The sequence below is a fragment of the Astyanax mexicanus genome, chromosome 19 (genome assembly GCF_023375975.1).
Source record: "Astyanax mexicanus isolate ESR-SI-001 chromosome 19, AstMex3_surface, whole genome shotgun sequence".
Lineage (NCBI taxonomy): Eukaryota > Metazoa > Chordata > Actinopteri > Characiformes > Acestrorhamphidae > Astyanax > Astyanax mexicanus.
Window position 1 is genome coordinate 34692308 of NC_064426.1, and position 12382 is coordinate 34704689.

At 36.7% G+C, this 12382-nt stretch overlaps 1 protein-coding gene across 2 annotated transcripts; it reads left to right on the forward strand.

Moving 5' to 3' along the window:
• The first annotated feature begins 2133 nt into the window (after positions 1-2133).
• kctd13 (potassium channel tetramerization domain containing 13) lies at positions 2134-11638 on the forward strand. 2 transcript variants are annotated; one of them, XM_022668447.2, is made up of 7 exons: positions 2134-2307; positions 4209-4475; positions 5351-5520; positions 6620-6709; positions 6816-6868; positions 7664-7859; positions 9198-11638. In XM_022668447.2, exons 2-7 carry the CDS (start codon positions 4244-4246, stop codon positions 9447-9449), a joined length of 993 nt encoding a protein of 330 aa, XP_022524168.2. In that variant the 5' UTR covers positions 2134-2307; positions 4209-4243; the 3' UTR covers positions 9450-11638. The 2 variants fall into 2 exon arrangements, with proteins under 2 accessions (XP_022524168.2, XP_022524167.2); XM_022668446.2 differs by having other exon boundaries at positions 2134-2296.
• The last annotated feature ends 744 nt before the right edge of the window (positions 11639-12382 follow it).

Consider the following 12382-nt stretch of genomic DNA (forward strand, 5'->3'; position numbering starts at 1 on the left):
TTGATGGCTTGTGATCATCCATCTTCCTCTTGATTATATTTCAGAGGTTTTCCATTTGGTAAAACCAATAAAACTCATCATTTGAAGTGGTCTCTTTATATATATGTATATATATACATATATATATATATATATATACACCATTATAAATGAGCACTTTCAGAAAGCACTTCTGACACAGTTAATATAAATATGATCACAGCAATATTAGCTACAGAGAGATTAGTCTGTGTTACTCATTACAACTTTAGTCACATCACCGCCCGATCCGCCATAACACATTTATAAACACTGCGCAAAAAGCCGCAAAAACAAAAACACTGACCTATTTAAATAGACTGCGATGATTGGTCCAATATAGGCACAGCGAGGCTGTTCATCCAATCAGAGCGCGCATGACAGAGAGTGAGGCGGGGCTAGAGGAGTGATCAGTGTGTGCCTGGACCAATCAGGTTAGAGGTTCACGCCCGAACGAGGAAACAGTCGAGAGGAAGACAGTAGTGGGTGAAGCCAGAGCTGGTTTATAGCGAGGCTTCCCACTTCCCATCTCCCCCGTATATCAGAACGCTGTAGGGAGCCCGCGAGTAAGTCCTCGATGAATGGGGTAAATGGAGCTAAACAGCTAAAAACACTAATTTAAAATAGTAGCTAACTACTTGAAAACTTATAACAATATTTTCTATGTATGCAGCAAACGGGTTTTGGACAACAGCTTTGCTAGCATTACTGCCACTGTGAGCTGATTAGTTTGTGAGCTGAGATGCTGGAGTTACAGACAGAGTTGTTTAAAGTACTAGAAACAAAGAGTTGAGTAAAAATATAAGTGCTTTAAATTACTTGAGTAGAAGTTGAAGTGTTCTTTAAGCACCACACTAAAGTGGAAGTACAAACGTATTCCAGTAGTTTATTCTATAATGTACTACTCAAGTACTGAAAGTAAAAGCACATGTATTATGTTATGCAGTTATTACAGAAAGCAGTGGAAAGTGAAAGGCAGAAGGCATATTCTTACAATAAGATCAACTTGATCACTTGATTCACTCAATGCTAAGAACCTTTATTCAGACCCGGTGACAGTGTAGAGCATCTACCTCTCTGCCTTTAGTGATAATGTGGGTTTGGAATAATTTGTCAAATCTATAAAATTGTAAAGAGTAAAAAATATATCAGAGCTCAAAAAACTCACTGAAAGTATGTAGAGAAGTAAAAGTAAAAGAAAATATTTTCTTTTGGCCTCCTATTCTTCCACTACTTTCTTTCGGCCTCCTTTAGACTCTGCCTAATTATTTATTTTTGTTTTTGCTTCAAACTTTAATGTCCTTTATTGCTAAATGTACATCATTATTTGTAAGTCGCTTTGGATTAAAGAGTTGTGTTATGTAATGTAATGTAATGTAATACCAGACATCCCAAGTTGCAAAAATTAATTTCAGGGAGGTACCCCCGGACCTGCCCCCCCCCCCCCCCAAAAAAACTTGCACACATCAAAGGATACCAACTGTCTCACTGAATACATCCCAGGAGGGGAAAAAAACATTGCCCGCCCACATTAAAAACTGATTGGCTGAAGGCTAAAACAGCCGCTTTGAAGAGAACAAGCCAATTAGAACCTGTTTTGCATGCATTTCACGAATATGCACATGAGGGGAGCACCTTTCTCTCCCTCTCTTTCACACACACAATTGGAGGAAAAAAAAGTCTGTGTCGCCTGCGTGTGCGTTTGTGTTCACTCTTGGGCCACTCGTTCTAGATTCCGGGAGATTTTCTCTGACTTGTGGGCATCAGGGAGCCGTTATTGTTATGCAATAGACTCCCGAAACTTCTGGGAGACTTAGGAAGTCTGTAATACTACTTATAAATACTCTTTGCTCTACATTTTGTTGTTACAGACAGGGAACTGAGTTTGAAAGGCTCATACCTTGAATTTAAAAGCTTTAAAAATAATTTCCTTGGTGCTGAAAGATTTGCTATTGCTCAGTGTTGAGGAAATGAGCACAAAGTTTAATATAAAAATGCCAAAACATTTATAAACTATGATTTTGCTTATTTGCTCCATATGAACGCATTTATTTTGAACTCATTCCGGAGCGCCTTCTAGTGGCCCGTCAAACCAGGAAGAGATTAATAAGTGGGTATTCTCCACTGTAGAGATTCACTGGAGAAGCCTGGAGATAAAACGGAAAATGATTTGGTGAAAATTATACAGAAATTCAGCTTCAAATCTCTTCATGTAGGCGCTCGACTACTGTTTAACAGTTGTTTGGGCTTCAGGGCGGCTGTGCAGCTGTTCAGCTTGGTGAGCGACCGGTCAGTTTTCCATTAATATCTGTATTTATTATAGTGAACACCAGGTTCAGCTAGCGGTAGCTAGCATTAACGGCTCTGTTAGCAAGCTAAATAGATAGGATAGGATTTGGTTAGCTTGCTAATTAGCGCTCCAGCGTTTAACCTAGCTAACCTAGCTATGTATACAAATGTCTTTACCTAACGCACGAATAACTGAGCTGTCGTGGGTATTTTATCCGGTCATGTCGTTAAATAATGTCGTTAGCTAGCTGGGTTAGTGTGCGGATTAGCTGGCTGCCTAAGATCTGTCACGTCTAGGCTAGCCGTCAGTAGCTACTGACCTAATTCCTCCTGTGTAGCCGGTGTTGTGTCGATTTGTGCGACCTTGTCAAACCGTGTTGCTTAGTGAATTTAAAGGTAAAAAAAAATACAAAAAATGTGTTGGTATGATATTTGAAGTCTCGGTATGATATTTGAATAGACTAAATTACTATATCAGAATAAATTTAGGGCAATACAGGTAATAGGAACACGTTTTATAGTTATTTTTATTATTATATTATTTAGATTTTTTGTTAATTTTGATTTTTCACACGGTTGTAAAAACAGTCTTACTCAAGCAAAAATACAATAGAGCTCACATTGTATAATTCAGCCAAGAAAAATACAATTATCAGGTAAAACCCTTGAACAGAGTAAAAAAAAAATTATAATAAAAAAAAAGTTCACGCATGCGTAGTGTCATATAGACGCACATATCGACGGGTAGTGCTACTCGACAGAACACCGGCGGTGCTGCTCTGCTTTTACTGTTTTATTGTAGCTAACCAGCTATTTTCTTTTTAATGACCCAGGAAATTTAGCTAAAATTAATTGCCTAGGTTACCTAGCGTTAACTTAGCTAAGCTATCGTTAGTGAACCTAAGTAGCTAACGATTCTAATATGTAACGTAGACGTTTGTATAACTAGAATACAACTGGGCAATATGAGACATTATTTTATTGTATTCTTTTTATGTGTGTTATTTAATGTTTTAATGGTTTTAAAGTAGTTTAAAGCATTTTACTTGAAAGTAGCATATTATTCAAACCCAATCAAACAAACACACAAAAAAGATTAGTTGTTAGCACACCGAAGAGAAAATAAGCACTATTGTTTTAAGCACAAAAGATATATTCTACTGGCTTGCCCTATGTTTCATAGTATAATTTATATTTTTGGTTAAAAGAATGGAACACTATATATCAGTATTTTATCGAATTGTGATACATTTGTTATTATAAGTAAAGTAAAACCTACGCATCTCGTGGATTTCATCAGGTCTTAAAAACACACTGAATTGAAAAAAAAAGTGAAAATAGGTGAAGAAGTTGAGTTTTGTAATTGTTATCCCAATCCTGACTGGTGGGAAAATACATAATCTAGCATACCGATTTAAATTAAAAGAACCATTTAATATAATATGGGTAAATTAGTTTTACTCTCTATGGAGCAATTTTTCAGCCAGGGATTAAGCCTAGTTGTACATTATATTTTCCTTTTAGTGGAAAATCTCTTTTCAAAATGCTGTGTGGTCCAAGACTAGGCTGTATCCCTGTCGGAGAAACTGCCCCTAAATGTTCTGCTTTTGTACTGTACAGGCTCTATAAGTACCTGTGCTCTGCTTACTAAAAATAGCAGAACAATGCGTCACTCAGTGTCTTTTTTTTTTTTTTTTATTACTTCCACTGTCAACTGAATGTACAGACCCATAGAAGATGATTAACTTTTGTTATTGCCATCAGAATGCTGTTATTGGCTGAAGTCGTGCTTAACACTAGTGAACGCTCACCATAGATGTACAGCTTTACTGTTAGTGTTACTTGTGAGTATGTGACACTGTTCTGTCTCTGTGTAATGTATTTGTACACTTCATTTCTAGACAGTACATTGCAGGTGTTAGACGGTGTTTCCCTGATGTCTGCTGAGGCCTCCGGTGGAAGTGTGGTGTCAGAGAACAGCCTGGCACCTCCATCTCCCAACCATGGCCTTGGGCAGAAGATCGGGGGTGGTCTGGCTGGCAGCAAGTATGTGAAGTTGAACGTGGGGGGATCCCTTCACTACACCACTGTCCAGACCCTCAGCAAGGAGGACAGTCTACTTAGGAGTATGTGTGATGGAAGCACGGAAGTCAGCATAGACTCTGAAGGTGAGTGTGTGTGTATGTATGTGTGTGTGTATGTATGTATGTGTGTGTGTATGTATGTATGTATGTGTGTGTGTATGTATGTGTGTGTGTGTGCAGACAGTAGTGTATGAGAGTAAGGGTGTGACTAATGCTGCTTTCAAGTGCTTCTCATAAGTGTGATGGGAATTCTGTTTAAGTGGTTTTGGTTGGAAACATCCTTCGAGAATGTGTTTTGTTGCTAAAGGGAGAGCAATACAGCAAAAGGCACAAGTCATTCGTTTATCAAGTAACCAACAGCTACATGTATATATGGGAGTAAGTCATTAAAAATATTCTAGACTGCAGTGTTTGCTGCTAAATGACTTTTCTTCACTGCCGTTTTTTTTTTTTCCTTCTTAATGGTGAAAAAATGCTGGTCTAGCGATATATATTGCTTTTTTTTGGCAGGGGGGGACTTGGAAATAGGCACTGAGTGAGTGATTGAGTGAGTGTGCTCGTTTGTGTCTTCAGCACAGTAATGGTGTGTTGACAATTTGGAGGAAAATGAAGTGTGGATGAAAGTAGCGGATGACTCGATAGGTAGCTTGCTGTATTAGCCTCTATGTTAATCGACCATAAATGAGCACTGATAAACTGCGCGAGCAGCCAAAAACACACTCGCAACATGAGGGACCTGTCACTGCCACAGTGTGCGTGACTTGTGAGTTCTCAATGCATCTATAATGCAGTCTATAATGAACTCGTGAAGTAACAACGTAATGCTACTTTTTTTTTATCAGATCGGGAACATCCCTAGATGATATAATAACTTGGATGTTCCCTGGTTAAAAAGAAAAAGGGGCTATAAAAGAAAGCTAATAGCTCACAGATCTCTGTGTTGTTCTCTATATCTGCAGGTTGGGTTGTGCTGGACCGCTGTGGACGTCACTTCCCCCTGGTACTGAACTTCCTGCGGGACGGAACGGTGCCGCTGCCTGAGAGCCAAAGAGAGCTGGAGGAGGTTCTCAAAGAAGCACAGTACTACAGACTGCAGGGCCTGATCCAGCACTGCCTCTCCACTCTACAGGTCAGGCTACCTGCACAATATAAATACATTCATATTTACAGGATTTAACTGCTGCTCATATCCAGAACCACTTACATTTGGAACACGTAATATTTCACAAGTAGGTGAATGTACTGTTTGGAGTTTTGTTGTTACCCATTTACAGCGTTTAGCTGACGCTCTTATCCAGAGTGACTTATTTGTGTAGCACAGCATAGTCACCCAGACCTGAACCCTAGCCTCCCACAATGCAGCTCACTGGCTGGCTGTCATGTTATCCACTCCACCATACCAAACAAGACACTACATATCTCAGCACCACTATCAAATACATTACAGAAGACAATGACAACAAAAACTAGTATGTCTGCTTTTAGGCCTATAAACTCAATCTTAAATGTTTAGTCTCTTTATGTAAGGACAGCCCATGTAAGTAAGAGATCCAGTTTGTATAAATAGTTTTTTTTTTAATTAAAGATATTTAAAGTGACAGAGTAATTGCACCGAGCAGATTGTTCTAGTGATTTTAGCAATAATTTTGTTCTGCTCTCATTAAGCAGGCCAGCTCTCTTCAATTTTAGTTTAGCATTTTTTGGTGTATTGATGTGTGAATGAGCAGTTGAAGACTGAGTTTTCAGTTGATATCTCCCTGTTCACAGTAGTTCTTGTATCAGTGCCATTAGCAGCACCATGGTTGCTGAGGTAATCAGGAAGATCTGTTCTAGAATAATAAATGTGGCTTTGCAGGAATGGATGCAGAAGCACTTTGATTCCGTTCATTATACTATTTTGGTATCTCACCACCCAGTTATACTACCCAGTTAAACTACTTTCAATTTAAGGAACAAAATCTTAAGGACTTCTGCTTTAAGTTGCATTAAATGGTCTTAAACTGAGATCATTTGTCCCAATTATTTAAAACTTTGCATCAGCAAAGGAAACATTCAAGCCCTTAATGTGAATGTCATTAATAAACCAATTATTCATATTAGCAGTGAGTCTAGATGTATATCTGGCATTGCTATTTAATAATGAAGGAATTTTAACATGTATTTGATCATTGTTTCTACAGCAACATTTTGGAACTAATAATTTCATCTGTTTCATTTCTATCTCGTAGAAACGCAACGAGACCTATGAAGGAGGCTGCCGCATTCCCATGATCACTTCTGCCAAGGAGGAACAGAGGATGATTACCACCTGTAGGAAGGTATGAAAGATAGTTTGATGCACAATTATGTGATCAAAAAATACTGTAAAGCTAGCTATTATTAAAATCAGGATCGTCATAATAAACCTTGTTTTATTCATTTCAGCCTGTGGTGAAACTGCAGAATAACCGAGGGAACAATAAATATTCCTATACAAGGTACTGTGAACAGATACATTATATAATTTAAGCTGGACATACACTACATGACTTATATAATCCTTTCATTCAGATTGAATGTAATAATTTAAAATAAATTCTTAAAATGCTATTATACATTGTTTAAAAGCTGCACTTGCTCTGATTGTGTTTGTGTATTCATGTAACCTGCTTTTGCCTAATTTTCCTTACTTTCACATGACACTGCCGTTCCATTTGGTCATATCCTCATTTTATTTCTTCCTAAAACAACAGAAAACCTGTAATAGTTTTCTAGATATCCTAAAATGCCACAGTCTTTTTTGAAACCACACAGTTCAAAGTGTAGAGATTTTTCTTAAACCACAAACAGACCAAACCAAGACCCTCTCAGAAAGTGGACTTACATATGTAATTGAAACCATGGCTCAGTTATTTGAGTCCAGTTCAGATGCTAACATATTCCAAGAATGAAAATACCCTATGAATTCCATGTTTAGCACCATGCTGTTGATGGTGGGAACAACAAAACTCATAGAGCAAAATTTGGGCGTAGGGACCCTGTTTGTGGGATTAGTGTAAATAATTTTTAGAAAGCTGTTTCACCATGCTGTTTCACAAATTAAGAAAATCTCAATCACTTTGTTGCTTAATTGACAACAATTACTGACTGGGATGCAGAGTCATACATTCAGGTTGTCAGTGCCATCATTTGCTTCTGATAGAGTTCCCAGTAATGCTAAAAATAATTTATTTGAGTTGTGAATAAATGTGCTTGGGTTTGTCATTTGCCTGAAATGTTTCTTCCTCCCACAGCAACTCTGATGACAACTTGCTGAAGAACATTGAGCTGTTTGACAAGCTCGGCCTGCGCTTTAACGGCAGAGTGCTGTTCATTAAAGACGTGCTTGGAGACGAAATCTGCTGCTGGTCCTTCTACGGAGAAGGACGAAAGATTGCAGAGGTTTGCTGTACCTCCATCGTCTACGCCACAGAGAAAAAACAGACCAAAGTAAGCAAGACGCTTTGTCCATTGCTTATGTATATTTTATAAAATAATAATAGTTTAACAAAATAAAACATATAACTTTTCTTATAAAATAGAAGGTAAAGGGATAGATATCAGTGAGCAAGAGATTCAATTGTTATGAGTCAGAACCTCATAAGAGCTTACTGCAGGTATAAGAGTCATGAGTATAGGCGAGTAAATAGTTTAAAACATTTGAAAGAAGCCTAAAAAAAAACAATCAAATCAAATCTGAGACATTTCAGATTTGGCCAAAATTTCATATCCTGGGTCCAATTGCTATAGATCTCACCTAAAGTTTCTGTGTCCACTAATAAGTTGAATGTTTTGAAAGTTTTTTTTTCCTTCAGAGCTATCAGGCAAGATTTTCCCAGTAGCCCAAGTTTATTTGCAGTGGCTAATAACTCTTATCAAATTTTCTGAACAACTACTAATAACTAAAAATGCTAATAATAATTATAACTAATTACTACTACAAAAAAAACATATATATAGAATATAGAGTATCTCTTTATGCTGATGACCTAATCCTATTTATATCAAACCCTGTGTCCTCTATATCTTAAATCTTTAAAATATAAATTCTACTTGACAAGTTTTTAGGCTATAATGTTAACTTCAAAAAGTGTGTGCTTCTCTTTAAACAAAACAGACAAATTTAACTCTAGTTCAGAAAACCAGTATGTATTGATATACATTTATACAGATATAGTTGGCATTTGGGGTTTGCCATATCGTATCGTACACTATAATATCGGCAACATTTTTGAATATTGTGAACAATATTATACCCTGAAATATCGTGCCATAACACTCACTCCTAATTATCACATCAGGATACTACTTTTTCGGCTGTTTTAAGCAAAAGAAAAAATTACACTGTTCTCATTTCCTATTGAATATCTACTAGAGACAGATTATATCTGTTCAGTATCACTTATTTTACTTTAATCCAGGATATATGGAGATATTTGGAGTGCATTATTATAAGTAGTATCATGACATTCTGAATCATTGACTTCTGTTACAAATATGCTAGAATTCTTGTTTTTTTTAATATCTTAGTTAGAGGTGTGCAATATCATATTGCACACCTCTAACTGTGCAATATGATATCGTATACAATAATAAAATTTAAGTTTTGTTTTGTTGCAGTAGTGTATTTTTTTATTTCTTGTCATATCACCAAGAGTATCGTTATCGCGATAATACCATGAAATATCGTGATATTATTTTAGGGCCATATCACCCACCCCTAGTTGGCATACAGATATTTTTTACTAAACATTACCCAACCTGACACACCTTTTACTCCTCTCCCAGGTTGAGTTTCCAGAAGCTCGCATCTTTGAGGAAACCCTGAACATCTTAATTTATGAGAATGGACGAGCCTCTGGTCACGGAGGAATGGCTCTGCTGGAGTCCGGCGGCGTCTCGTCTCCAGGTGTGGGCCAGTCTGAGGAGGACGGGGCTGGCGTAGGGGGTGGAGACAGAAGGGTGAGGCGGATCCATGTGCGGAGACACATTATGCACGATGAGAGGGGACACGGACAGCAGACTGTGTACAAGGACTGAGAGAGAAGATAAGTAGAATGAGGAGATGTGGAGATGTAGAATGAAGGAATAGGATACAGGTACTATAACTGGAAATTACGTCCACGGTCATTTTGAGGTTGAAACAAAAAAGATGGATGAATGGAGAGAAAAGCATGGCATGAATGGAGGAGGGAGTAAAATTTGGTACGCTAACACTGCACTGAAGGTGGGGTGGGGGTTTATATGGACTTGCTTCAAAATGATCCCAAATGAGCCACAGTGTGGTTTCGCTTTATTTGTCTTATTATTATTATTGTTATAATTATTTTTGAGGATGAAGGTACATGTCATTCAGTTTTTTTAGTTGTTTTTGTTTTTTATTTATTATTTCATTAATTTATTGTCCAGATTTTTCACATTTTTCACTTTGTAAAGGTACATGTGAAATAAGTTATTGCTTTATGTGTGTGTGGAAGGAAGAGTATGGGGTGTATTGTGCACCTAATAGTGAAATGCGTTGTTGTTGTATGCAGAAAGTGGTACTTAGAAGTGACCCATACTTGACTGATGTATGATGTGTGTTCTTACTGGACTGTGTGCCATCCTCAACCTACTCTTTTGTAAATTGTTTTGTTTTTTTTGTTTTTTTTTTTTACTAAATTTTTAAAATGTGAGAGATCATCAGATCATTGTAAGATGACAGACTGTTGACAGTCATACTTATCCGGCCATATTGCAATTAATATTGCAGTATTAAGTCTTAGGTTAGCTGTAGGTGAACATCTAACGTCTCAAAGACGTGCTGGGGCTTCACTTGTCTATGGCTATGTTCAGACTATAAGCTCAAATGTGAGAGATTGTATCTAGATGGATTTTTAATAGGTCTGGACAGCCAGAAACATTTTTCTGCTAAATATACACATTAAGAGGTGGTTTAAAATGAAATAACTATTGGATTTGTACAGATGCATTTCAGTCTGTACTCTCTGAATGCTCAAATCGGATTTCAAGATATTATTTGCATCACGCACCATATGACAAACAATGACCTCATAAAATCCAGAGGGAGAAAAGTGTGGGGGTCAAAAAAAAATCCCTAAATATTACCTATTGACGTTGACCTCAATACCACACCATCCCATGCAGATATGTTTGTGATGTCCAGACATACAAATCCATTCTGATCACCTGCAAATAACAGCGTGGACAGTGATCTCAACAGATCTGATTTGAGAAAAAATACAATTTACCTGCAGTCTGAACATAGCCATTGAGTGATATCTCTTTATGGACATGTTCTTAAAGTGGTGAATTCTACCACTGTGCTGTCTTAATAGTGGTCCAGTCAGCCAGCTTTGCAATACACACATTCTAACAGCTGGTTGATTTCACTTAGAAACGTAGAAACTTACATTGTAGATGTTTATTTCCTTTTCTTGCATGCTTTAAACCAACCAACCAAACAACTACAAAAAACAACAAGCCTATGAGCCACTCCCCAAGCTTGCCCATAATCTATGTGAATAATAAAAACACCTAATTACATATTTAGTAACATATTTAGCAACTTATTACATCAATTATTCATTTAAGTACCAAAGCTGTTGGAAGCTAACTGTGTTACACTGATGTGACTATAGCATAGGTTCTAATGTGCTGTTCAAGCAGGGACCCATTAAACCAAGAAAACACCAAGGACAAATGCACAAATGTTTCATATGTATCCAAAACAAAGGCTTACATTGTCTTCTGTCACAACAAGTGAGTGACTAAAAGCTTTGCTCTGTTGTGTATGTGATAATAATGAGGACGCGGTTTTTGTTTAAGCCAAAAGAAGCAAGAACCTGCTTTGGAGTCATTGTAGATAAACAACAGTTTATTTAAGAGTATCTCATTGACTGTCAATGATTATATAAAGGTAAAAGCCAACTGCTCACCTGCTGAACATGCCACAGTGCTGTAAAAAAGAATTGTACTAGACCCATGTCCAATTGAGCAAATGTTTTAACTGACTAAGAACATAGCCACTGCTCACACTTAAAAACACTCACTCCACTCACCTGAACCTAAAAATCAGACATAAATCTTAACAACAGTATTGTCAGAGATTTTACACCACTTTCTAAGTGTTTGGCACCTTAACATCTTTCTGGTATTATTATGCCGTCCATAAATATTAATTGTTGTTTTATCCACAGGTTCACTAATAAAAAATCTTTTTTTTTACACATCGCTGTTTTTGGACTTTATTTAAATTTGTAGTTCTACTATTGATTTGCAAATAAATCAGTGGAGATATATATAACGTACTGCAAGCAAACTAATATGTTAGGAAAGTTTACTATCCTTAGGAAATAGTAAGTAATTGTTCATTATCATATTGAATCATCTAAAGAATATTTTATTAATTAGACTATTACTATTATTTCGCTTCTTTGTGGAATCTTGTTGTGAGCTCCCCCTACAGACTGAAAGCGGGCTCAGAGGGTATAACTGCACCAATCATGAAAATGTTTGGCCATAACTGGACAATTACCAAGTGTTGTAATTTGCACCTGGGCATTTTATGGCCCAGGGGCCACATCCGGCCCTTTGCCTTTCCATACCTGGCCCTTTTGTTCACTCACTACATACAATTAGACTACAAACCAAAGCTAGCTATAGTACTTTGAATTAACTAAGCTTAATGCTGGTTACTATTGCATAGGCAGTTAAAACTTTTTTATTATCAACTGTTTATCCTAATGTTAATGAAATAATTATATAATATTGGTGTATTTTAAACTATATGTGCTTCACATTTTATTTTTCTAAAACTTATTGCCAAAAGTAATGGAATTTATGTATTTATTTATGTAGTTTATTTTTTTATTTTTTGCCAATATGTTTTAATAATTAAATAACGCTCAATTTGATTTAATTTCTGATGTTAAATCTAGAATATAAAACTAAACATGCAGAAAAAAATTCCT

What these genes read in the sequence shown, in the direction of transcription:
- kctd13 (XM_022668447.2), top strand. Translation starts at nt 4,244, where the DNA reads ATGTCTGCTGAGGCCTCCGGTGGAAGTGTGGTGTCAGAGAACAGCCTG. An exon ending in ACTGCCTCTCCACTCTACAG is followed by an intron (nt 5,521 to 6,619) that starts GTCAGGCTACCT and finishes TCTATCTCGTAG; the next exon opens with AAACGCAACGAGACCTATGA. An exon ending in AATAAATATTCCTATACAAG is followed by an intron (nt 6,869 to 7,663) that starts GTACTGTGAACA and finishes TTCCTCCCACAG; the next exon opens with CAACTCTGATGACAACTTGC.